This window comes from Poecilia reticulata, chromosome 15 (assembly GCF_904066995.2).
Source record: "Poecilia reticulata chromosome 15, P_reticulata-male-v2, whole genome shotgun sequence".
Taxonomy (NCBI): Eukaryota; Metazoa; Chordata; class Actinopteri; order Cyprinodontiformes; family Poeciliidae; genus Poecilia; species Poecilia reticulata.
The window spans coordinates 22,519,091-22,542,435 of record NC_088844.1 but is presented as its reverse complement, the minus strand read 5'-3'; the positions used below and the strand labels follow the sequence as shown (position 1 = coordinate 22,542,435).

General features: G+C 39.9%; 2 protein-coding genes across 16 annotated transcripts in view; one reads left to right on the top strand and one right to left on the bottom strand.

Moving 5' to 3' along the window:
• LOC103477273 (striatin) overlaps window positions 1-5,483 on the top strand; it is a 31,837-nt gene extending 26,354 nt beyond the window's left edge. For 2 of the 4 annotated variants that reach the window (XM_008430272.3, XM_008430270.3), the window contains 7 exons: window positions 128-303; window positions 1,468-1,515; window positions 1,622-1,743; window positions 1,829-1,996; window positions 2,099-2,239; window positions 3,113-3,301; window positions 3,992-5,483. In XM_008430272.3, coding sequence (XP_008428494.2) covers window positions 128-303; window positions 1,468-1,515; window positions 1,622-1,743; window positions 1,829-1,996; window positions 2,099-2,239; window positions 3,113-3,301; window positions 3,992-4,161 — 1,014 coding nt within the window. In that variant the 3' untranslated portion in view covers window positions 4,162-5,483. Of the gene's footprint in view, window positions 1-127; window positions 304-1,464; window positions 1,516-1,621; window positions 1,744-1,828; window positions 1,997-2,098; window positions 2,240-3,112; window positions 3,302-3,991 lie in introns of all 4 variants that reach the window. The other 2 variants (XM_008430271.3, XM_008430269.3) reach the window with 1 other exon arrangement.
• Window positions 5,484-6,627: 1,144 nt separating this feature from the next.
• Window positions 6,628-23,345, bottom strand: part of LOC103477275 (vitrin) — a 30,030-nt gene continuing 13,312 nt past the window's right edge. For 2 of the 12 annotated variants that reach the window (XM_081616098.1, XM_081616101.1), the window contains 13 exons: window positions 23,014-23,076; window positions 22,460-22,516; window positions 17,434-17,508; window positions 17,229-17,294; window positions 16,732-16,794; window positions 15,035-15,097; window positions 13,838-13,885; window positions 13,297-13,365; window positions 11,624-11,771; window positions 11,436-11,539; window positions 10,216-10,442; window positions 9,631-10,144; window positions 6,628-8,797 (listed from right to left, as the gene is read on the bottom strand). In XM_081616098.1, coding sequence (XP_081472224.1) covers window positions 8,619-8,797; window positions 9,631-10,144; window positions 10,216-10,442; window positions 11,436-11,539; window positions 11,624-11,771; window positions 13,297-13,365; window positions 13,838-13,885; window positions 15,035-15,097; window positions 16,732-16,794; window positions 17,229-17,294; window positions 17,434-17,508; window positions 22,460-22,516; window positions 23,014-23,076 — 1,676 coding nt within the window. In that variant the 3' untranslated portion in view covers window positions 6,628-8,618. The remainder of the gene's footprint in view (window positions 8,798-9,630; window positions 10,145-10,215; window positions 10,443-11,435; window positions 11,540-11,623; window positions 11,772-13,296; window positions 13,366-13,837; window positions 13,886-15,034; window positions 15,098-16,731; window positions 16,795-17,228; window positions 17,295-17,433; window positions 17,509-22,459; window positions 22,517-23,013; window positions 23,077-23,345) is intronic. The other 10 variants (XM_008430273.3, XM_008430279.3, XM_008430275.3 and 7 more) reach the window with 7 other exon arrangements.

Sequence of the window (23,345 nt, the reverse complement as noted above, 5' to 3'; positions counted from 1 at the left end):
CAACTGCAGATTTACTTTAAGCACCATGAAAATAAACCATTACATTCTTAGATTTATTTGTACGATTGTCTTTACATTTTTATTATTGTGTATAACTTTGATTATTTTTTTTATTGTTTTCCGTCAGATCGGCAACAATAAAGATGCCATGAGAAAAACGTGGAACCCCAAATTCACCCTGCGGAGCCATTTTGACGGGATTCGCGCTCTGACCTTTCACCCTGTGGAGCCGGTCCTGATCACTGCGTCTGAGGATCACACGCTCAAAATGTGGAACCTGCAGAAAACCGCTCCGGCCAAAAAGTAAGAAAGCTTCAGCTTTCTGTTAACTGACCTTCATACGAAAGTTTTTATTTTTCCTACCAAATATGAGCAAAACAAATCCTGTAGCTGCAGCTTTTTTTGTGTGTTTATTTGACATTCTTCTGCAGAAGGACATAACCCAGCAGCTCTAAGACTAGAAAAGAATAAATTAGTTTTTTATTTTTATTTTATTGTAATTTCTACTTGAAACAAGTTACACTAGTGTTATTATCTCTTTGTTTTATTTAAAATTTTATTTTTCTTTTCTCAAAAAAATGTAAATGATGCAGAAATGTTGCTTAAGCTTTTGCATTTAAAACTATGATAATGTAATGTAAATAATAATGTAATGCAATAGCATTCATTTTAGAGGAAAATGAGAAAATACAAAATTAATACATTAATTAAAAAGAAATGAGAAAAAAAAACATAATTATCTAATAATTCTGATTGAATATTAAGACTTGACTTTTCATAAATTTTTAGCTACAGACAAGTTTTAGTGATTAAATATTTAATTTAACTTTTCTTCAGAAGAACCAATCCAAACTAAAATATTCTTTGGCTGGGTACATTTGGAGATTGTGAATGTTAAAATGAATTGCCCTATTTTATGAATCAAAATGTTGTTTTTTGTGAATGAAAAATATATTTGCCTTTTGTGAAATTGTGAAGGGATTCCAACACCAATCAATGGAAAATGTATAAAAAATTTATATCTAGCATTTTTTAAAAGATTGAAAGGCTTGTGGAAAAAAAACATGAAAAATTAAAGTTTCCACCAAAATTTGGCCAATTTTTATTCCACTTGCATCAAAAACAAAATGGAACAAAACAAAAACAAATGTCCAGGGAGCCAACAACGTTAGTAAAAATACAAATATTAAGTCAGAAGCATATAGTACAATGTTTAAGAAGTAAATATTATTTTATTTCTGTGCAATTCCTTACCTAGGAGTGAGGATATTCAGTCTTTTCTGCATGATTTCAGTCTCAATCCTATTTGAGTCTCATGTTTGTTGCAGCAAATCTGAGCCATATTAAACCATATAAACTATATTTTTGTCCCACAGTGGTAAATCAATGGGAGCCTTAATTTTGCTTCAGATTTCATATGTTTGTTTTTATTTATTTTTATTAAATGAATCAACATTTTGTCAGCAGGAGTACATCTTTAGACGTGGAGCCTATCTACACTTTCAGGGCTCACAGGTAAAATACGGCACTTTTATCAATTCTATATCTTTTCTTTTTTTTTTTTTCAGCTTGTGATTCAGATTACTTAATGGTTGCTATTTTATTATGTAAAACACAACAGGGGCGCTGTACTGAGTGTGGTGATGAGCAGTACAGGGGAGCAGTGTTTCAGCGGAGGGGTCGACGGCACCATCCAGTGCTGGAACACGCCCAACCCGAACATCGACCCCTACGACTCCTACGGTAACCTCGGCGCGTGTTTCGATTGAACCAGGAGTGATTTTTAGCTGCAACGCATGAAAAGTGACCGTGGTCCCCTTGTGTTCAGACCCGTCAGTGCTGCGCGGAGAGCTGAGTGGACACACCGACTCGGTGTGGGGTCTGGTGTACAGCAGCGCACACCAGCGCCTCCTCTCCTGCTCCGCGGACGGAACCGTCAAGCTGTGGGATGCCAACACCACCTCCCCTTCGCTCGCAGTATTCAACGAAAACAAAAGTAACGACTGGATTCACATACATTAAGTTTACCTCTTTTTTTTTTTTTGTCTTTGTTTAAAATTGAGGAATTAAAACTTGCACTTGTTTGTCCCTCTGCTAGAGCTGGGAGTTCCCTCCTCTGTGGACCTGGTGTGCAGTGAACCAGCTCATCTGGTCACATCCTTCACAAACGGCCAGATCGGCCTCTTCAACATGGAGACCCGCCAGCTGGTGCTCAGTATGGAATCTAATCTGGAGCCTGGTACGTTTAGGGACGAGCTGCGCGAGGCACAAACCGAGCTGGGCTGAAAATGTAGAGCAAATCGTTGATGTTGCTGCTTGAACAAACATTGTGACTCACTGTTTAAATGACTAAACCATTGGATAATTACATCCATTTGGGTGCAGCCATTTTCCTCTTCACTTCCCAGTGACTCAGATCTAACAAAGTTTAATTTGATGAGGAAATTGAATCATTTAAAGTTGATCATGCACTATTAAACTCGTCTTGCTCTGCAAAAAAACACAAAATCTTACCGAGTATTTTTTTGCCTAGTTCTAGTGTAAACATTTTACTGCACTTAAAATAAAACGAAACTCAAAAGTAACTTTCAGTTAGATAAAGGAGGTTGTTTTTAGTAGATAATTGTTTAATGTTGATTTAAAAACGTACCAGTTTCACTGACAAATTATTAAAACAAGACAGTCATCCCATATTATAAATGAAATAACCTGCCAGTGGAACTCGTGCTTCTTTTATCAGTATTGAGGAATTATTGACTTAAAACAATCTCCAATTTCTTGCTGAAAAGTTGCTTGTAAGTTAGTTTTGTCTTATTTCAAGTGTTCTTGCTTAGTAAACTATTGTTCTTGCAGTGTGCAGTCTCATTTCAAAATGTTGAAAATTATGCACCAAAGCATGTTTTCATTTATCATGCAATCAATTGATTTATTGATTGTTGAGCCAGGCCTATTTGTGAATATCTTTGCAAGACGCTGTCTTTATGTAGTAACTTGTGTTGACCATTGAATCTGTGTTGACTGATGCTTTCTCCGGCTGTCACGTCTTTGCTTGGAGTCAGATATTTCTGTTTTTCATCTTTAAATCTTTTTTTTTTTTTTTTCCTTTAACCAGGCACTCCCTGTCAGATCAACAAGGTCCTCAGCCACCCGACTCTTCCAATCACCATCACAGCGCAGGAGGACAGACACATCAAATTCTTTGACAATAACAGCGGGAAGCTGATTCACTCCATGGTGGCCCATCTGGACGCCGTCACCAGCTTAGCTGTGGATCCAAACGGACTTTATCTCATGTCAGGCAGTGAGTATCTAACATCCTCTTCTGCTTTCTTCTTCTGTGGTTTGAGTGGTCGACTCAAACGCAGTCTAACAATAACTGGCAGTGTTTAGAAAATGTGAATTTTGCCGAACAGGGATTTTAAATTATATTTATTTACCACACATTTATTATTTAGGTTTCCTTGCAGGATCTCAAATTGTAGAAGTAACCAAGCTTTAACTTGACTGCATGCACTCAGAGGGGAAAAAGAAAATATTAAATTGCTTTATTTGTTTGCTTTTTAATATTTTCTAGAAAAATAATGTGTTTTGTTTTGGTCAATGTATTTAGTGCAGGAGGTTGCACTTCTGCTCTTCAAAGATGTAGGGTTGGATAATTGCACATTTGTTTGCAGCCATGAGTGTAAACATTGAGTTGGGGGGCGTGGCCAGCAGCAGCTTATTTGGAATTATAGTGACAAGAGGCCCTAAAACAGCTGAAAGGAGCTCGAAATAGGCAGGACTGAGCATACCAACATCTCATTATCTAAGAATGATTTTGCATAAAAAAGGCGATAAACATGTTTTGTATCTCCCGTAAACCTATTCTAAGCTGTTCAAGGAAGCATAACATTTTTTCTCTAACACCTTTTGTGCAAAATATGAAATGTCTTCAGGGCTAAAAGCCAAGTAAAACCTCTAAGCAACTTCCTTCATGTTGTTCTGTCTTCAGGTCACGACTGCTCCATTCGTCTGTGGAACCTGGAGAGTAAAACCTGCATCCAAGAGTTCACGGCTCACAGGAAGAAATTCGAGGAATCGATCCACGACGTGGCGTTCCATCCGTCTAAATGCTACATCGCCAGTGCCGGGGCGGACGCTCTCGCCAAGGTGTTTGTATGACACGGAGCAACACGTCCCTCCCCCACCACAGCCTCGCTCTCTGACTCAGTCTCCTACGATCAGGGACCAATAGAGACACAGCAGGGGAAGGACAGTCAGGCAGCGAGTCCGGTCCCACCTCAAACTAGCCATTGGTCTCCTGTCGGACTCGCAGACTATGTAGCCAATAGCCTCAAATAGGTTGTGAGGAGGAGGAGGAGGAGGAACTACTCTCTGGTCCCTACCCCCTTCACTCCCCACCATCCAGGCAGGCCTGGGTGTGACTGGCCACAGCGCCCCCTGCAGACAGACTCAAACTTCACCTCCACAGAAAGGAGAGAGGCTCAGGACAAGTGGCAGCGAGGAGCGGAGATGTGAGGTCCCATCTTCCTTCATGCTCATCCCAGGTCCTCCTCGGATAAACCAAGTTTTTCTCCGTGTTGCGTTTCTGAGGCAGAAGCCTCCCAGCTCCTCTCCTCAGCTTCCCCAGGCTGACTCTGCTTGCTTGACCTGCCTTTATTTTCCTTTTTAAAAACCTATATTGACGAATGTGCCTTTGCTTTAAAAAGGTCTTTAAAAAAATGTTATTTTAACAAGCTTGTTTTTCGGGGGCAGGGGGAAGCTGGTTGTCGCAATGTTGTCGGTTTTAACATTGGATGTAAAATTACAAATGCTTATAATAAACAAAAATATATATTCAGTCTTAAAAATTTACAGTGCAGCGTGAGTTTGAGTTTTTGTTTTTGATAAGTGTGGTTGGGATGTCAGTTCTGTGTGTTTGACGGCAGCGCTGGTAGAGCGATACAGACCATTAATTTACATGCCTGTTTCTTAGTTTCAAGCCACTGTACACTTCTGAAGATTACACGCTTATGTGTCCAAAGTAAACCATTTTGGTTATATAATTAAAATTAAACAGACTTGATTCTAGATGTCAACTTTTAGGAATATCTAACACATTGGCCAGTTTGCTCTTGTTTGAACTGAATGCTGTGTACTGTATATAGTTTTCTTTTTTTTGTTTTGTTTTTCCCTCCCCTGCCTCAGCTGTGTGGACATGCTTGACTACGATGTGATGTATCATGTCCAGGTATTTACAGTAGTCCAGTGTTTAGCGGGAGATTAGTGCAGTACTTTTAGGACTATTTGAAATGATGATTTAACCAAGAGAAATGTCCTGCAGTTCCAGTTTACTGTAAATCCATGAGGTTTGAAAGCAAGGAAAGATTAAAAGGCAAACAGGATGTTGTACGCGGAGAGTACAGCTTTACATGAGCCATTTTCTCAGTCACTGGTTTGTATATGAGAGTATGTTCGAAATAAAACCTGCTGTAAAATGTTAATTGGGCTCAGATGTTGGTTATTTTGAATGCTGTTTTTGATTGACCCGATCACATGAATTGAATTATGCTCAATATTTTGCAAAATCTTTTTTTTAGATTTATATTATGCTATAATGTAATTCTCTAATCAAAAACACACCTGAAATGTTGCTTTGATTCCTACATATACATTTGAGAAACCCTATATAAATAACTGAAAAGTTATGGTTAAAAAAAATATTTATCTGATTTACTTTAACATTATTATTAATATCACTACTGATTTGGTCTAATCCACCGAGTTACATTTTTGAGTTCCTCATTAGGGTACTTTGGATTTTCTGGTGAGTTTCTGTGAAGTCATGCTGCGTTCAATTTGTAGTCAAAAGTCAGAAATTCAAACTTCCGAATCAGAAAAATCTACTTGAACGCCGCTCCTGAAATCAGACTTCCAACTTGGACTGACGGAGAATTTTTCCAACACCAACTTCGAGATCCAACATGGGCGCTCTTCGCATAAGCCATAACCTGAGGTGGAAACGTTTATTTTACAAGACACGCATGTACAAATGCGTCTAACTCAATGGTGCCTGTTCTAAACTGGACAGATTAAAAGTGGTGTTTGGATGTGGAAAGAAAATCTTAACATTCATAAGAGTTACTGCGAATAATTACTATTTACTACTAAATGCAATCCCCCACCTGGATTGCATTGAAAAACAAAATGAATGTCTACTACTGGTGCCAGAAAGCTTTGTAATTTCTTTTCGGAGTGTGAATCTTTACAATCCATTACATCACTCACTTTGTACTCGTGTTCTTCCTCAATTCTTTATTTTCATTTGCTTTGTTCCCTGAATGTGCTTGGACACCTAAAGCCTCAAGGAATATTTTATTCTCTTTGTTGCAATTTTCTTACACTCTGCTGCTTCATTTGAAAGCAAAGATCTAAGTTGAATACATTTGAAAAGATAATTTCTCATATTTGGATACACTAATACATGCGTATTTCCGCATTTCCTTTAGGTCTCTCCTTTTTTCTCCAACAATACGTTTTTTATACTTTATTGGCAATAGAAATATAAATATAAAAACATTTATTTTCATATTTCCAATCATCTGAAAAAAAATTATGCTGAGAAAAAACAACCATAAAACCATCATGTTCTGTTCATTTGTTTTATTAAAAACAAAAAATGATCAATTATGTGAACATGACAAGCAAAGCATTTTAATAAGCATATGTACAAACAGGAAAACAAAGGCAAAAAAAAAAAAAAATCATAAATACTCTTAAAACTTCAAAATGCTTGGTATATTAGGAGCCGCTCGCTATTACAATACAGAAAGGGATGAAAGAAACTGCATAAAACAACCCCACGTTTCACAGAAGTCTGCATCCATGCTGGTGGTTTGCTTTTACACCCACATAAAAATTAGATAAACAGCACCATAGTCTCTGACTTGAACTCAGATTACATCTCCTGTTAGGAAGATCAAAATGCCTCAGCTGAGAAAGAGGATCCTCTTCACAGGTAATCATATGAAAGCACCATGTTAACAAGTTTATGAAATATACGAAGCCATTAGAGGAAATGTTAGGAATGTGTTAAACCTGCATATGTCCGCAAAGGTTATTCTGTTGGAATCACTTTCTAGTAACGCACAAAAAGAGTTGCGTTGTGACTGCAGTATATCATTGTAGCTTTCTGTTTTGTTTCAGTTTCTGTTGATAAACTTGTTAAGAAATGACCTACATTTTGTGCGAGGGAAATCACACAAACTGGCCACCCAAAGAGTTGACAGTGTTGTTGTTTGTGGCACCAACAAATGGTGCAATGCTAAAGCTTTTCATGAGAATTTACTGTGTTGATACATTTTTTAATTTATCTTCAAAGCCATGGTCAAATACAGTTACAAGAAAAAGTTTACAAAAACTCATCGTTAGAATGAACGTGGGATTATTTTGTGCCTTTAGAGACGAGTTTGAATCGTTCTCACAACAAAGAATGTCAAGGAATTTCAAGAGCAGGAGTTAGGTTATAAAACTTGTTAAGGGTTAAAATGTTTTATATACATACCGCCTCAAATATGTTTTTTTTGAGAGAATTGAACTTGTGTGATTGCTTTTTAAACCATAATCAGGCTTCTGCTTAATTCTGGCTGGATATTTGACAACTAATTAATAAAAAAAAACTTGTTATAACCAGTGATCTTATTAAAACCAAAATGTATCCTCTTTTAAATACAAAAAGGTCATAATAGTAAAACAGCCACACCTCTTGGGATTTTTGAATGCTGTAGAAGAAACAGAGTGAGTTTTAACAAGCCGCGGTCGACAGACTGCAGGGGACCATATTCTTCCTGTTAGCACAACATATAAAACTCAGGAGAAATTTTGCCGTAATAACGAGACATACAATTTCTCTCATTATAACGTCAAAGTTTCTTGTTTTGATGAGTTTTGCATGTGTAAGAACGGGAATATTTTCTAGTTTTAACAAGAAACTTCCCAGTTAAAATGAGAAACTGGTACTGAATTAATGTTCAAGCTGTGGCAGTTAAACACACATTAAAACTGGTTTTGGAAATAATTCAATCACTGAGTGTCTGGACTAGCTCCAGCCTCGACCACAACTTTGATGAAAACCAGAAAACCATCCAAATGAAATTAACTCTACCGATTCTGCAAATATTCAGCCACAACTTCTACAGAAGCTTATTGTTGGCTATAGTAAGCATGCCGCTGTCATGCAGCTATCAAATGTTGTTGGAAGTATATGTATTTTAACTTTTGCGTATAATTTTGATGACCAAGACTAGAATGGAAAACATCCACATTATATTCAAACACGTGCATTCAATTCTTACGTTTGAAATTCACTGATGTGACTTGATGTCAAATCGGTTCCCTGTGAAACTCTGGCTCATATAAACTCATTAAAAGACCCAAATTGATGTGACTTTCGTACCCGTGATGAGTGTCTGTAAGCTTTTCACTGGAAGTGTAAATTCTAGCCTCTACATCTGTGTGTGCCTGCAGCCCACCTGGAGACGCCATCTGTGGGGCCGCAGGGTGAGAACGTTTGCGGTCAGCGTTCTGATAAAAACGGCCCTGATCCGACATGCTCCTCCCCCTCCGTCGCACTGATGACCTCAGTTCCTGGGCTGAGAGTTGAACTCCTGGCAGATGTTGTGGATGATCTTGGTGACGTATTTGTAGAGGTTGTCAAACTCGTCCACGAAGAAGGAGTGCTCTTTGTCGGGGTCAGTGGCGATGTACTCCAGCTCATCCTGGGCGGCCCACGCGATACCGATGGAGTAGGCGATCACACCTGGATCAGGGGAGGAAAACTCGGGGTTATCAAAAAAAGAACTGCATGTGCATCTCTGAAGGCTAATGTGACATTAAAGCCATTTTGGTTTTTGAAATGAAGGTTAGGCAAAAGACAATTAGAGCAGATGCCCTGCTGATGTAGTTGTTCATTAAAGAAAACATTCAGAAAAAATGCCAGGCAGACAGAAATTGTGCAGAGTTGCTGCTGAATACATATTCTGTTTTATCAAACAGGGAAGCAAAGCTTTAAAATATATCTTTCTCTTAACAAAGGTTGAATTGTCCCTACATGCTAGTTTCATCCTAAGTTAAAATATGTCATTTTGTATTTAATAATTTATTTTGGTATCAACGGAAAAGATCCACGTGCCTTCAAAAAACATTTACTGCAGTATCGAGTGTTTCTTTTTTAGTATTGAATTTGACATTTTTGTATCGTAACAACCCTGGTAGAAAATAAAATCTTTGAGTTTTGAGTAGAAAATTTATCAAGTTTTTTTTTTCCTTAAATGCAAAACGTATATATGTTTCGTACAGTTCTAGCTCAATTAATGCTCTCTGTATGTTCTTTTTTCATCAAATGGCCTTTTTAGTGTCTGTATATTCTAGTTAACGATTAATCGATAACTACACTAGTTGACTATTTCAATACACGATTCATCACGATTAATCGTTTCTGTCCCATATTAGAGATTTAAAGGCAAAATATCGGTTATTCTAGTGTAACACAACGATGGAAGTTTAAATAGGGTATGACTACGAAAACACTGTAAAGGCAAATGTCATATTTATCTCTTATTTTCCAAAGGTTGTCCAGTGACGAGGTCTCACCTTGGCGATGGACGGCCAGCGCAGGCGCCCTGACGTCATCGTACGAGCGTCCATCTGTAATGACGATCATGATCTTGCGTTTGTTGGGTTTGGATTTGCTGAAGAGCTGCTCTGCCGCGAAGGTGATGGCGGCCCCGGTGCTGGTCCCGCCGCTCCAGTAGTTGATGCGCTTTATGGCGTTCAGCAGCTCGGCCTTGTTGTTGTACTGCCCGAAGGCGAACTCCAGCCTCTGCTCGTAGGTGTACTGCACAGCTCCCACCCGCGTGTCCGTGTCCGAGATCTCAAACTCCCGCGTGACGTTGGCCACGAACTGGAGCACCGTGCGGAAGTTGCCCGTCCCCACGCTGCTGGAGCCGTCGATCACGAAGGCGATGTCGTTGGCGTTGAGGCAGGTCTTGCTGCACACCAGGCGGTCCGTGTCGCACACCCGCTTCACCAGCGGCTGCACAGCCTTTCTCAAGGCGAACCAGCTGTTCACGGGAAGGGAGAAGAAGCCATTTGTCCGGCACACAGCCTGGGGAGTGAAACAGTGTTACAGACTGTTTTTATGGGACGCACCGGTAAACCTGTGCAACTAAACACCACCTTGTCAACAAAGTTGGCCTCAACCAGATTTTGTTTCTCATTCTCATCAGGCCCCTCGATGGTGACGAAGAAGATGTTAATGCCGGATTCTCGGGCGAGTCGAGAAGCCTCCTCCACCTTGTCTGTGGGCCAGCCATCCACAAGCACCACCGCTACGTTAGGAGCCCCTCCACGATTCCCATTTGCATCACTGAAGTACTGTTTGTTGATGTAGGAGAGGGCCTTTCCTGTTTGAACACCAGAGGGCGACAGGGAGACAAATAACTGATGCTGCTGTGCCTTAGAAAAGCGTAATGCCCGCTGAACTTTTTCACATTGTGTCATGTCACAACCTCTAACCTCACTGTGTTTTGTGGGGATTTTATGTGATGGACAGGGTTGCCAGACGTGACTGACTGGTTTTGTGCTTTCCTGCCACACAATGACAGCTATTTCGAAGGAATATTCTTCTGAAAACCATCTAATAATCCACCAAATGCTGTGAAACTGTGCAGCCAAAATGTTAATCGTCAGAATAATTGATAACTACATCTGAACAGCGTGATGCTGCCAACTCCATGTTGTGCCAGTGAGATATTTAAAGCTTGGTATATATATTTTATTACAATTTGATGCTGCTTTAAGGTTTCCAAAACATTATTGAATACAATACAGAAGGTGGAAGAAACCATGCATTGGTCCTTTAGGACAGAGTGTTCTGCACAGAGATATCTCTGTACTGGGATAACCTGTATTTAGTTTGTCAGTTGATTGTTGGTGGTCTTTACAATAACAGGAGAGGCTCTGATCGAGATTATAGAGCCTTTTACATTCACACACACTGTTGTACGATTGTGGTCAAACCCAACAAACTGTCAGCAAGCAAAATTTAGCACACCCTAAAAAGAAAATCCAGCCATCAGCTCCAAAATCTGCAGCTGATGAATGCTGCCGCACCAAAAAAAAAAGCAACAAACAGCCGTGGCTTTTTGAGTGCTGACCCCTGCAAGCTTGTAAAAAGCAAATGCGTTCTGGTGGCAGGAGAAGAAAAACACGCCTTACGAGAGAGAGAACTGTAATTTAGCTCGCTGGTCTCCTGGCAAATTTAGATTTAATTCTATCCCTGCATGTGAAAATGTGCCAGCGTAGTAAAAACCATGCGATAATTGCAACCCTTTCGCTTTCACACTTGAGTTTGTGAGTTTTTGTCGCAGTTGGCAGCAGCCAGCGGGGTCACTCACCCACGTTGGACATGCCGCCCTTCTGCACAATCTTATCTATGGCCGACTTCACGTCCTTGGAGCTGGAGTGGGCCCTCAGACTGATCTCCGTCACAGGCTCGTCACTTCAAACAAAACGATGAACAGTCAGTTTATATCTTCTTTTCGCAAACTGGGACAAAATTACAGAAAGCATAGATAGAGTTTACCCGTATTGGATGATGCCCATCATTGGTCCAGCCATGCCTACGTTGATGACCTGAGCCACCTCAGCCAGAAAGTCTTTTTGGATCTTAAAACGCCGCTTCCCAATGCTCCAGCTGCCATCCATCAGGAAGGCAAGATCAACCTTACAATCTGAGGGGGAAAAGGGACATACCATGCGGCTACATGACACTGCACTGAGGAGGATTGTTGTTTTTCAATCTCTATACAAATAAGACTTTGAAACTTAAGATAAAGGAAACCAAATATTGATATATTTGATTACATGTTTTTGTTTTTAAATTCAGGTGAGCTTTTAAAATTGTTGTCATAATTTAGAGTCTGCCAGAGCAAAGCTGCTCTGGCCCAAATCCAGTAACCTAGTTTGCTGTAGTCTATCTGCAAGACATTATTCAGACAAGCTTCTGTCTTATTTTGCCTTTAAAGCCAGACAAAATGGGCAAACAGAAGCCAGATGGCAGCATTCTTTATGAGTAGCATTGGTTTTGTTATTGCAGCAGCAGCAGCAGCAAACACACCATTGGTATTCAGAGTTTGTCAGATGGTAGACTCATAGTGGGAGAATCTAATTCCTAAGGATATTATAGCCTGACTTCTTGGACTGTTACCCTACCCTTGAAGTTTTACTGAATTTCTTTAACTTTCAACAAAATACATTTTACTGTGACTCTGTAAAGTCCAAATGTTTCAAGACTGCTTCAGTCTTGCGTTTCAGTGGCGAGTAACTTCAAGTATATAATGAACCTTCATCAGCTTTCTATGCATTTGATAGTCTTCAAGATCTATAGTATGAGAAAGACATAAAAGAAATACAGCAGGCCAAAACTGACATTTCTGGGAGGCTTTTGACTCTTGGCAGCAACTTTGCACTTCTCATATGGCACATGGCTCTCTAGCTAGCTTGTAAGCAAGTATTAGCAGCTTGTTACCTGTAGCCTTTACCACCTTGAGACACAGAACGCAGTGAGTGAAAATGGCTGCACATAACTCAAACTTTTACAGGATAAAAAAGTTCCACAAGAAAAACCTGAGACTAAATAGAACATGAGACTAAATAGCCCTGCTAACGTATTTAAGGCCTACTTACATCTTCTTTAATAACTTTAAGACATTTTAAGGCCCTAATTTTAGATAATTCAATTTAAGATTTTTTTTTAAGGATGTACAAACATCCTGACAGTGAATAAAATAATGCACTGTCATCCCCACCATCAAGTAAAATGGGACTGTGATGGCACAAATAAAGCAACTTATTATTTGCATATGAAAATAAAATTTTTGGGATTTTGAGATTAATCTTTTCTTTAAACATCTAACTATTATTTTGAACAAAACTCTACATCTACAAAGCTTTAAAAAGCAGGAGGTCAGAAGAAGACAGGAGTGACACGATTTACAATTAAAACAAGACACTTATTTAGCTCTATACGCGTTACAATTTCTCACCTAGCAGAATAATCTGCACCTGATCCCAGCAGGGACCACCAGGATAAAAAGGACCTTGTTTGAAAGTGCAGGCGCAAGAAAATCCTGAGAATAGGCAATCACTCTCAGGTATGCATCTGCTTTAATAGGACTGAAGCTGGATGTAATACCTGGGTGCTTGCCACAGATGAAAAGCATTCACATTTTCATAGATGCAGGAACATTCACATACTTGGGTCTCCTTGTGATGCAGGGGGTTCAGGTGCTCTGGGTAGCGCCTCTGGTTCTCTCAAGCTAAAACCTAGAAAGCAGCAAAACGGAGAAATGCTTAAAAGTCGAGATGTTCCTGGATTAATTAGCTGTTTTAAATACTACAGAATCCTTGGATCTTTTTCCTTTTATATCTTGGTCGTCTTCATGTGGGACGACTGAAGGGAAAATAATCAGCTTAACCTTTCATCATCCAACAGCAAGGAAAATGCAGTTGCGTGTTTACCACGAAAATAAAACACTCAACTAACTAACAACAAAGACAGCTCAAACGCCTACTTTAAGGAAATTACATTGAAAGTTTGAAGGCGTCCTCTTTTTAGTGACCCCAAATGTTTCCATCATGCCCCGAGCCACCATGGCATTTGGCTTTTGTCCCAATTCCCTTCAATTACAGGCCGAGCGAAAAACCCAGAGTCTTATCCTCGGATAGCTTTGGTTTGAATCGCACTTACTGCAAAGCTGCAAAGTGGCAAAACGAGCGGCAGTGCAGGCAAACTTACCTGATTCATAGGGGTTTGCATCCTGTTTCCAGGCATCTACTGGCTCCACTGCATGAATGACATTATACAAGCTAAGCATTAGGAAAGCAGCAAGTCATAAGTTCAGAAGCATTTACCTATAGTGCTGTGAAAAAGTTTCACCATTTCAGATTTCTGGGTTTTGCTCTTTAAGTGACATTTAAATGTTTCAGAGCATTAATCCAATCAGATCAGGAAAGCTCTATTAAATAAGCAAAGTAGTTTTCAAATTATTAGTTCATTTAAAAAGGTAAAAATATCTAAAACAACCTTGCAAAAAAACCACACGCAACTTCCCTTGTTATGTCATTAAATACTAATTTATCAATAGTAAAAGAAAAAAGAAAACACTCTGACATTTCTGTCAGCAAACTTAATTGAAAACCATTACAGGGCGTCGTGTGGTGCAGTGGTTAGAGCAGACGCCCCGTATAAAAATGGCTGCCATAAAAGATCTTCAAGGCCAAAATAATGGATGATCAACACTACACACAGGCCCATCTCACATTTCCCTAACAAAACGTTTTTATGATCCCCAAGATATTTGGAAACATATTCTATGAACTGATGGAGTTTTTTTTCAAAGGTGTGCGTCTTGTTAACATCTGGTGTAAGACTAAAAGCAGATTCAACCGCCAGCTGATCTCTCACTGAGAAGGCGAAGTTAAACCCAAACGCACAACATTGCGTCATACTAGTGCAATGACAAACATGACGAACCGGTAAATCTCAAGTTGTGATGTTTTTCTGTCCTCCAATCAATGGACCGTGTCCTTTGGACCAGGAATGGTCCAGTATGAGTTGCTTTTACAATGGAAACAGACAAAAAGTGCACTGGACTCGTGCCTTATAATCAGTGGAAATGAGGCATAAATGAAGCATTTGTAGTGACTCAGCACTGCAGAACCATTGCCATTTTCAAGTTGGTTATTTTCAAAATACTTTGACAAAATGCATTAATTGTATTTAAACATGTTGTGTATTTGTATCAGGTTATCTTTGTCTTGCACTAAAACTAGTTTATTGATCTGAAACATTTATGTGTAACTAAATAGCAAAAATTGAAGAAATCCGTGAAGTGACAAATGCTTTTTCACAACTGAGTTTCAACAGCATTCTGTGCAAAAGCTGCATTAATAATCTTCAACACCTCCCTGGAGGTTCATTATGGCTGCTCACCTTTGCCTTGGGGTAAATGCAGGGGCATTTTGTGGCTGCCATCTAAGTCAGTGGAGCGAGGGGCTAAAAATGAAGACATTATCAAATATGAAAAAAAACTGCAGCCAAAGGAAACACTAACACTGTGGCAGAACAGCCAACACGCCACTCTGTTTAAATGTTTAGCTTGGCTGGATTTCTGGTTGTGTTTTTATGGTGGATGCTCCAAATGATTTCCAGACCTCAGATTCGAATGCCAACCTGTGCCTCTAAAAAAGAAGAAAGCACAATGTCTGAAATATGAGATTTAGTGTTTTCTGCTGGGCTTTTGTGTCTCGTCAGCAGGTCGTACTGCATTGTTTAATGTGGAGGCATGCAAGTATAAAACAAATAAAATGTGGTTTCCTTTCACAGAGCAGTTAAGGTATTTTAGGTTCTTTCATGTGCAGTCAGACGGAAATTGACCCAACTGTAATATCTGCGTACTGTGAAAAAAAAAAAACTAGAGAAGAAACAGGGAAGCAGCCAGCCTGCTTCTGTTTATACTGTGAATTAAATACAAAAGTACCAGAAGCTGAACCTGGATAAAAGAAAACAAACTGTTTTTTCATCTGCTTACAAAGGTATTCATACTCCTTGAGTCGTTCCATGGTTTGTCACATCACAACCACAAACTTTACGTGATAGACCAACACAAAGCAGAGGATAATTGCAAAGTAGAAAAACAGGGTTACATGTTGTATTTTTAGAAATAAAAGTCTGTAAAACGTCGTGTGCATACTTTTATCCCCATTTACCCATTTAACGGCCTGAAATGAAAATCTAGGGTTGCAGCATTTATAGTGACGTTAAATCACACATAAGTGGGTGCTATTATTCTGAAAACTAGGCTAACACGAGTTTGCCTAGACACAAATGTGCGGTATAGATTTTGTATAACATATGAAAATCATCCTCACAGCATCATGCTATATGATGTGTTCAGGGTGAAATGCAGTGTTAGTTTTCTTTCACACATATCTCTGACCTGTTCAGTATGTCTTTTTTGACACTTTATTTTTAAAGTAGACTCCAGACTATTGTGATTTTTCTATGTAATGTCACTCCAAACTATCTGCAGAAAATCTGCCTGTTTGTAGAGTATATTAAAAAATTTATATATATATTAAAAAAAAGCAGCCTCGGTGCAATGGGCATGCTATTGACCGATCGGTTTTCCTTGGTACTGATCGGCTGTTCAATCTGGAGTGGAGATAATGAAAACTGTAGATGTTAGTTTCTGTCGCACACTGCGTATTAATACTGTATATACTAAGGTGTATTTGGTGTTTGAGTTACTAAAATGGGAAGCTATGGGTATTTTTAGAGAGGTTCTAAAGTATTCTGGTGTGGTTGTGGTTCCAAACACTAATGTTCTCTGACATGTCTTTACAGAACAACTGTGCTTTTATTGAAAAATTACACACAGACTGAATCTATTTGCAAATGATCACTTCTGAATACTACTGGTTGCAATAATTTCATTTGCAGGGTAACAAAGTTATGGGGGCTGATGTAAAATCCCAATAAAATACATTGAGGTTTGGAGGTGCAATGTGACAAAACGTGAAAAAGTCCAAGGGGTTGAATACTTTAGCAAGGCAATCCCAACCCATTTATTGAAACTCTACAACCTGGAGATTTGTTAGTAACCCCAATAGAAATGCATGAACACTTACGGTATGGTCCAAAGCTATAAAGCCAGCGTTCATACTCTGAGATATCAGGCCTGAGATCCCGAGCTAGAGGAGGACGTTACGAAACCCATTAGTGTGGAGGAAACATCAGAGGGATAAGCACATGTTTCCATGGTTACGATTGGTCAGAAATCATCCACGACCAATCCCGAACCAGTGAAAGCAATAACTTTTTTTTTCTCACAATTATCACCTCAGAGTACATCACTTTCACATGCATCAATATCCTGCCCCATTCTGCTTTTCTGCACTTCAAAGAAGCCCTCATGTGGCAGGCAGATGGCATGTAAACAGAGATGCCCTTGCATGTACGTACTTACACATGGAGTCAATTCAGCACATACATGGTCGGTCAGCAGATACCGAACTGTACCAGATGCACGAGCATGCAGCACAGCTGGATACGAGGTGCGCAGTAAAGGTTGCGTTACGCACCCAAAACTGCAGCACTCTGTCAGAGAGGAGGTGCATTTACTTACCTGGCATCTCAGGTGTTTCTGTCTCACTCCATGCGTATCCTGAGTCTGGAACTGCATAGCTAACATCTGAGCAGAGAACATTGATGTGTCAGCAACGTCCGGAAAGATTCATTCACTCTGGATATTTCTTTGAGCCCATTTGTCCTTGATCTGATTAAAAACCAACATTCATCTCAGTCTCTGCTGAGGGATTGCTGTTTGCTACCTGCTGGTCGTCGAGCTCCTGGGAACCAGTCAGGGCGAGAGTAAGAAGAGGGTGGCCAGTCTCTCCTGGGGAAAGCTGTGCACGGGAGAATTAGAAAGCCGTTTTCAGGACGGGCATCAAGGAGGGACACACTTGTGATCTCCATCAAAGTGGGATTTATTAGTGGATAACGCACAAGGTGTTCAGAATGACACTAAAACAGTAGACGCTCAGACGCTTCAGGACTGAGTTGCCGCCTGTTGTTTTAGAGAAAACTTGCTGTTTTCTTTCAACTTTTTGGTTAGAAAGATTAAAAAAAAAAAAAAAGCTTAATATGAATTTGCGTTTTGTTTTGTAGCGGACATACATGAAAGAAAACACATCAGATTTGAGAGAACTGCCAAATGCCCGGCTGCACAGTGGCGCAGTTGGTAGAGCTGTTGCCTTGCAGCAAGAAGGTTCTGGGTTCGATTCCCAGCCTGGGGTCTTTCTGCATGGAGTTTGCATGTTCTCCCTGTGCATGCGTGGGTTTTCTCCGGGTACTCCGGTTTCCTCCCACAGTCTAAAAACATGACTGTCAGGTTAATTGGCCCTAGGTGTGAATGTGTGTGTGTGTGTGTGCATGGTTGTGTGTCCTGTCTGTCTCTGTGTTGCCCTGCGACAGACTGGCGACCTGTCCAGGGTGAACCCCGCCTCTCGCCCGAAACGTTGGCTGGAGATGGGCACCAGCAACCCTCCCGACCCCACTGAGGGAAAAAGGGTGCAAGAAAATGGATGGATGGATGCCAAATGCCCTTCAAAATGCTCTTACTGCACTCTTAGGTTTAGCCAAAACAACCTCTTACTCCACCTCCACAGTTCAAAATATTTACGTCTTTATGTCTGAACTGTTATTCTCTGGGAGTCATGTCTGAATGTTTGTGAATATACGTCAGTAGTATCTGACCACAGCGGATGATTTAGAAATTAAGAAAAGCCTTTTAAAAACAAACCAAAGTTAGTTAACTTAGTTAGTTAATCACATAGTGATTCTTTACTCAACTTTAGACATAAGTTTGGATGTAAAACATCTTCCAGGAATGAAATGGTATTTTATCTACATTAATAATATATTTAGGTCTGCATGTTGGGGCAGTTGTTGTTGGTGTTAGTTTACTAATTTTATTAATTACTTGTTGCTTTATTAACTCTTTAGGATTTAATATGAATAATGAGATTAATAATGAACGTTTTTTTTTAATTATATGTAAATAATTTGGTAGATTAAATACATTTAAACTTAAAAAATGTACAGGCTCTTTGTTTATTTAATCTATAAAGAATGATTTATTCCTTATGCTTAAGATCCATTTTTAGGCTGGTTATGATGTCATTTACATAAATTAAAATACCCCAGTTTACCCTATGCACCTTCTTAGAAGTTGGTCACATGAATGCAAACTTAAATAAGCAAAATGCAAACTGCCCGGATAGTTAATTTTATTGACAAGTTGAGGTAAAAACCAGAATGGCGAAGCTCCCTCTGCAACAACAGACTGAACCACAACTGCACACTTCAGTGAAATCCACTCTGAGGAGGACAGGCAGCTTGCACAAACACACAGCGTTCGGCTCTGAGGTTCCCATACAGGGGCGGCTGGTGAGAAGGGTCTCTGTTTGCAAAGGCGGCCTGAGAGAGCGCAGCCAGCAGCCCACTGAAGCGCGGACGTATTATTATAGACCCGATGTCAAACCAGGGACAGTTTAGATAGCAGGTAGAGATAAAGCCAATCTGCTGCGGTTGACTTTCTTTTTTTTTACTATTATTAAAAACTGCCTTAAAGGATCGAGTTCAACTTCCTTAATCATAACCAATTTAGTGATCGCAGAGGTCAAAGGCTGAGGATCCTCCTCTTGGATCGGAGCTTATTTCATATGAGCATTGTGTTGTGACACTTGCTCGCACAAAAGACAGCTCCGCTAAAAAGACATAACCCAAAACATTTACAGCAGCTCCAAAAAAAACGTACTTACTTTTCCACATTTTGTCAATTCACTTAAATGTTTTTCTTTGGGTTTTAATGTGAGAGAATCACATTGTGGTGCAAAACTGAGAGGTGGAACGAAACAGCAAAAAGGCGTCAGCTTTAAAACTTGAAATATTTTTGCAAATAATTATCTAAAAAGTGTGGTGTACATTTGTGTCCCTGTACTGACATCTGCAAACTTTGCCTATGTCTCCAGCCTTGCACATCTTAACACTGAAACTTCAAACTCTCTTTTCAAAGTGTCTCAAGTCAGTCAGATTGAATCAAGACCATCTAGGAGCATCACTTTTCAAGTCATGCCATAAATTCTCATTTGAATATAAATCTGTGCTTTGATTGCAAGACTTTGATATACCCTGATCTAAACCGTTCCTTTACAGCTTTTGCTGTAAGTTTACAGTAGTTTTTCAGCTTGCTGTTTCACCATGAGGACGGGGTATTCAGATCGATATGCAGTGACTTTTTCCCACCAACTTTCACGTTGGACAAAGACATTTGTAATTTTGGTCCTATCTCTTCATCCACATGTTTGCTTTTTATCCCCCAATCCACGCCACTTTGTGCTCATCTATAAGATTCAATTGAAAAAAGTTGAGGTTTGTAGTTGTAGCCTGATCAAAATTGGAAAGCTTCAGTAGATATAAATGCATTTCTAAGTGGTATAGCGTGATTACTAAAATATTTTCATGCATCCTTTAGGCTAATAGACTGACATGTTTCATTATAGACGCCAGACTAGCATCATAACTTAGAGCAATAACACCCAACATCTGTTTTAAGCCGCTAGGTGCCAAAGCTACATAGGAAAAGAATTTTTAAACTCATAAATCAAAAACCAAAGAGATAAGAGTCAAAAGAAGCATCCATCTTGGAAACTCCGGAGGCACTGCTTGGCTTCACCTTTAAACTCTGACTTCCATCTGAAGGAGCAGCCTAAAGGAATCAGTATTCTCGTTCGTAAATCACACGGTCATCCCTCGATCTGAATAGCTGCTTCCTGGATCGGATCAAGAGCTAAGCAGCAAACGTTTTGTGGAAGAGTTTACACCGCCTTTTATAAATCAGATCCTACAATCAGCTGTCATTTAAACAGATATAGCCCTGTCTAATTTTAGGGGATTCATGGCTTTGCATTCCGCAGAAGGAAAAACAGAAGCACATTCCTCGGAGGGCCACACCTTGGCTGGTTTGTGGAGCTTTTCAGAGATTGGACCCATATGCTGCAATGGTTACAGACTTGGGCGCATAACTGGGTCACTTGGCGCTTCTGGTTTCAACTCTCTGAACCTTCACTGCCAAAACTCACAACTGTCACGACTACCAGCTACTTTAAAGGACCAACACATTTACTCCTGCTGGTCTCATTTAAAAAATATATATTATCGGTTTCACCTTTGCAGGGAGCTACAGTTGTGATTAAAAAGATTTCCGATATTTATGATGAAAATGTTTTGAGAGAATTTACATTAATCTATTTGCCAGAGATTGAAGAATTCCATCCATCCATTTTCTTTGCACCCTTGTCCCTAGTGGGGTCAAGAGGGTTGCTGGTGCCTATCTCCAGCTAACGTTCCGGGTGAGGGGTGGGGTCACCCTGGACAGGTCACCAGTCTGTCGCAGGGCAACACAGAGACACACAACCATGCACACACACACTCACACCTAGAGGCAATTTAGACAGACCAATTAACCTGACAGTCATGTTTTTGGACTGTGGGAGGAAACCGGAGTACCCGGAGAAAACCCACGCATGCACAGGGAGAACATGCAAACTCCATGCAGAAATACCGGGACCGGGAATCAAACCCAGAACCTTCTTGCTGCAGGGCAACAGCTCTACCAACTGCGCCACTGTGCAGCCCCATTGAAGAATTCAAATACCTAATTAATTTGCCTCATTGCCAATGAAGTAAAGAAAATAAAATAAATAATTCTTATTAACCAATAACCAAATCAAACACTGGACAAAAAGACTAAGTGTAAAAAATTGACTTAATGTTGGCTGAACAAGAGGTTTTTTTTTCTCCAAATATGAATTAAGCTGATTAAAACCATTAAAGTTTTGACAACCTGTTTAATCCTCAGATGTCAGAAAAGGTTATTTTCATATAATTTGAAGTTCTGATACTGAGCAGAACTTTTAGAAAAAAATAAAAAACTCTGGGAAAACGTCAAAGAACAACCTCTAGGGCTTGTTTCTGGCATAAATTTCCACTCTGAAATTTGTTTGATTTGTTTCCACCCTGTTAAGTGAAATTAAAAGGCAGTCAGTAGTAATGACCTAACAAACCCCTGAAAATGGTCCCTGTGATGGAAATGTGCTTTAGATTTAACTAGTTACCCACAATTTTTCCTCTCAGACCACAGTGAATTCCACTGATGTAGGTTTTTATAGAAGATATTTTCCGTTTTAACTAAAACAAATTGTTTGCCAAGAACTGTTCTGCACATTTTAAACGCATACCCATTCTTTGCAGTTTTACATTCAGATTACTGGAAATAAAAAAATCAGTTTCAAACCTTTTTATTTCTTTTCGAAAACTGAAGCGAGATGGTTAACTTTCCCGAACTATTTTGATTTACTTCTTATTTTAGTCCAGTGCAGCTGCAGATTTAAGAAGTTTTGGCTGAACTAAGAGATCATTTCATCTAATTCATAAAATTCAGCTGGCTGGATGAACTGGGCAGCAGAGCAAAGAGTAGTTGGGAATGAAAGGTCAGAAACCAAAGGTTGGTTCAGACAACAAAGGCGTTAAGATGTTATTTTAAAGCATGGAGCGGGTTTATATCCACGTAACCGAGATGAATCTGAGAGACTGATTGTTTCATCTCTTAGGTGAATAGACATTCACAAGATTTTTCTGTCGAAGTCTGAGCATCTGCTTGGATTTGGGCGCATCGTCGGCGTACCACAGACTGTAAACATTTCCCTCAGCGCTTTTACAATCGTCTTTACTCTGCTGTTTGATCTGACCCGTCTGCGTCAGCGTGGTCGAGGTCTCCTGCTCAGAGAAACTCACCAGAATTCGACTGGCTCGTTGTCGGGGTCCGCTCGGGTGGAGCCCTGTTAAGAGCTGCTTGCAAGCGACGAGAAAAGCGCAGATAGGAGAAGAGAAGAGAGAGGGAAAAAAAGAGAAGAGGAAGGAGAGTAAAGCAGAGTTTCAGTTTTGGGCTTCCATCCTCAAATGTAGCCCAGCTGTTTTGCTTTGATGGAAACTAAAGACTTTTTTTTTTCTTTCTCCACAGCATGCTATCAAAAACAAAAGCATGTACGATGGGCGTATTTACAAGCACTAGCTCTGCTTCATTTGACTCTTTTCATCTCGTAAAACGAGAATGTGACTGGGGAGGACGCTCCTGATGACAGAAAACAGTGGTTATATGCAGCGAGGAATGTTAGCTGGGGAGCTCAGAGGATGGTATTAGTGGTGACCCTGAGGGTGAAGATATCAGAGGCTCATGAGTGTAAGCAGTGGGGTTAGACTTACAGCAGTCTGCTGACGGTGGCCTGCATGCTACCTGTAACCGTTTTTGATTTAATCGTGGGTGTGAGTGCACTAATGAGGAGGATGACCTGGGCCGACTGGAGAGGATGGTTGCCTCCTGATGGCTGAGCCCGCCTCTGGCCGGCGCAAACCTTGGACCAAGATTAGAAGGAAGAAGTTTTTCAAAATAGCGAAACATTGCGGAGTTAATCTGTGCTGATACTTCAATAAAGTATACATTTTATTGCTTAAATGTTAAATGTTTGTGTTAATTTGCACCTAATTTTCACTGAAATTAGACTGCACCAATGTCTAAGTATCAGCACAGATTGAAAATACAGAATCTCCCTCAAGTATCGCCACCTCTGGTAAAGACGTGTAAAAATCCTTAGAATAAATTCGTGACACTCTTTTTTTCAGC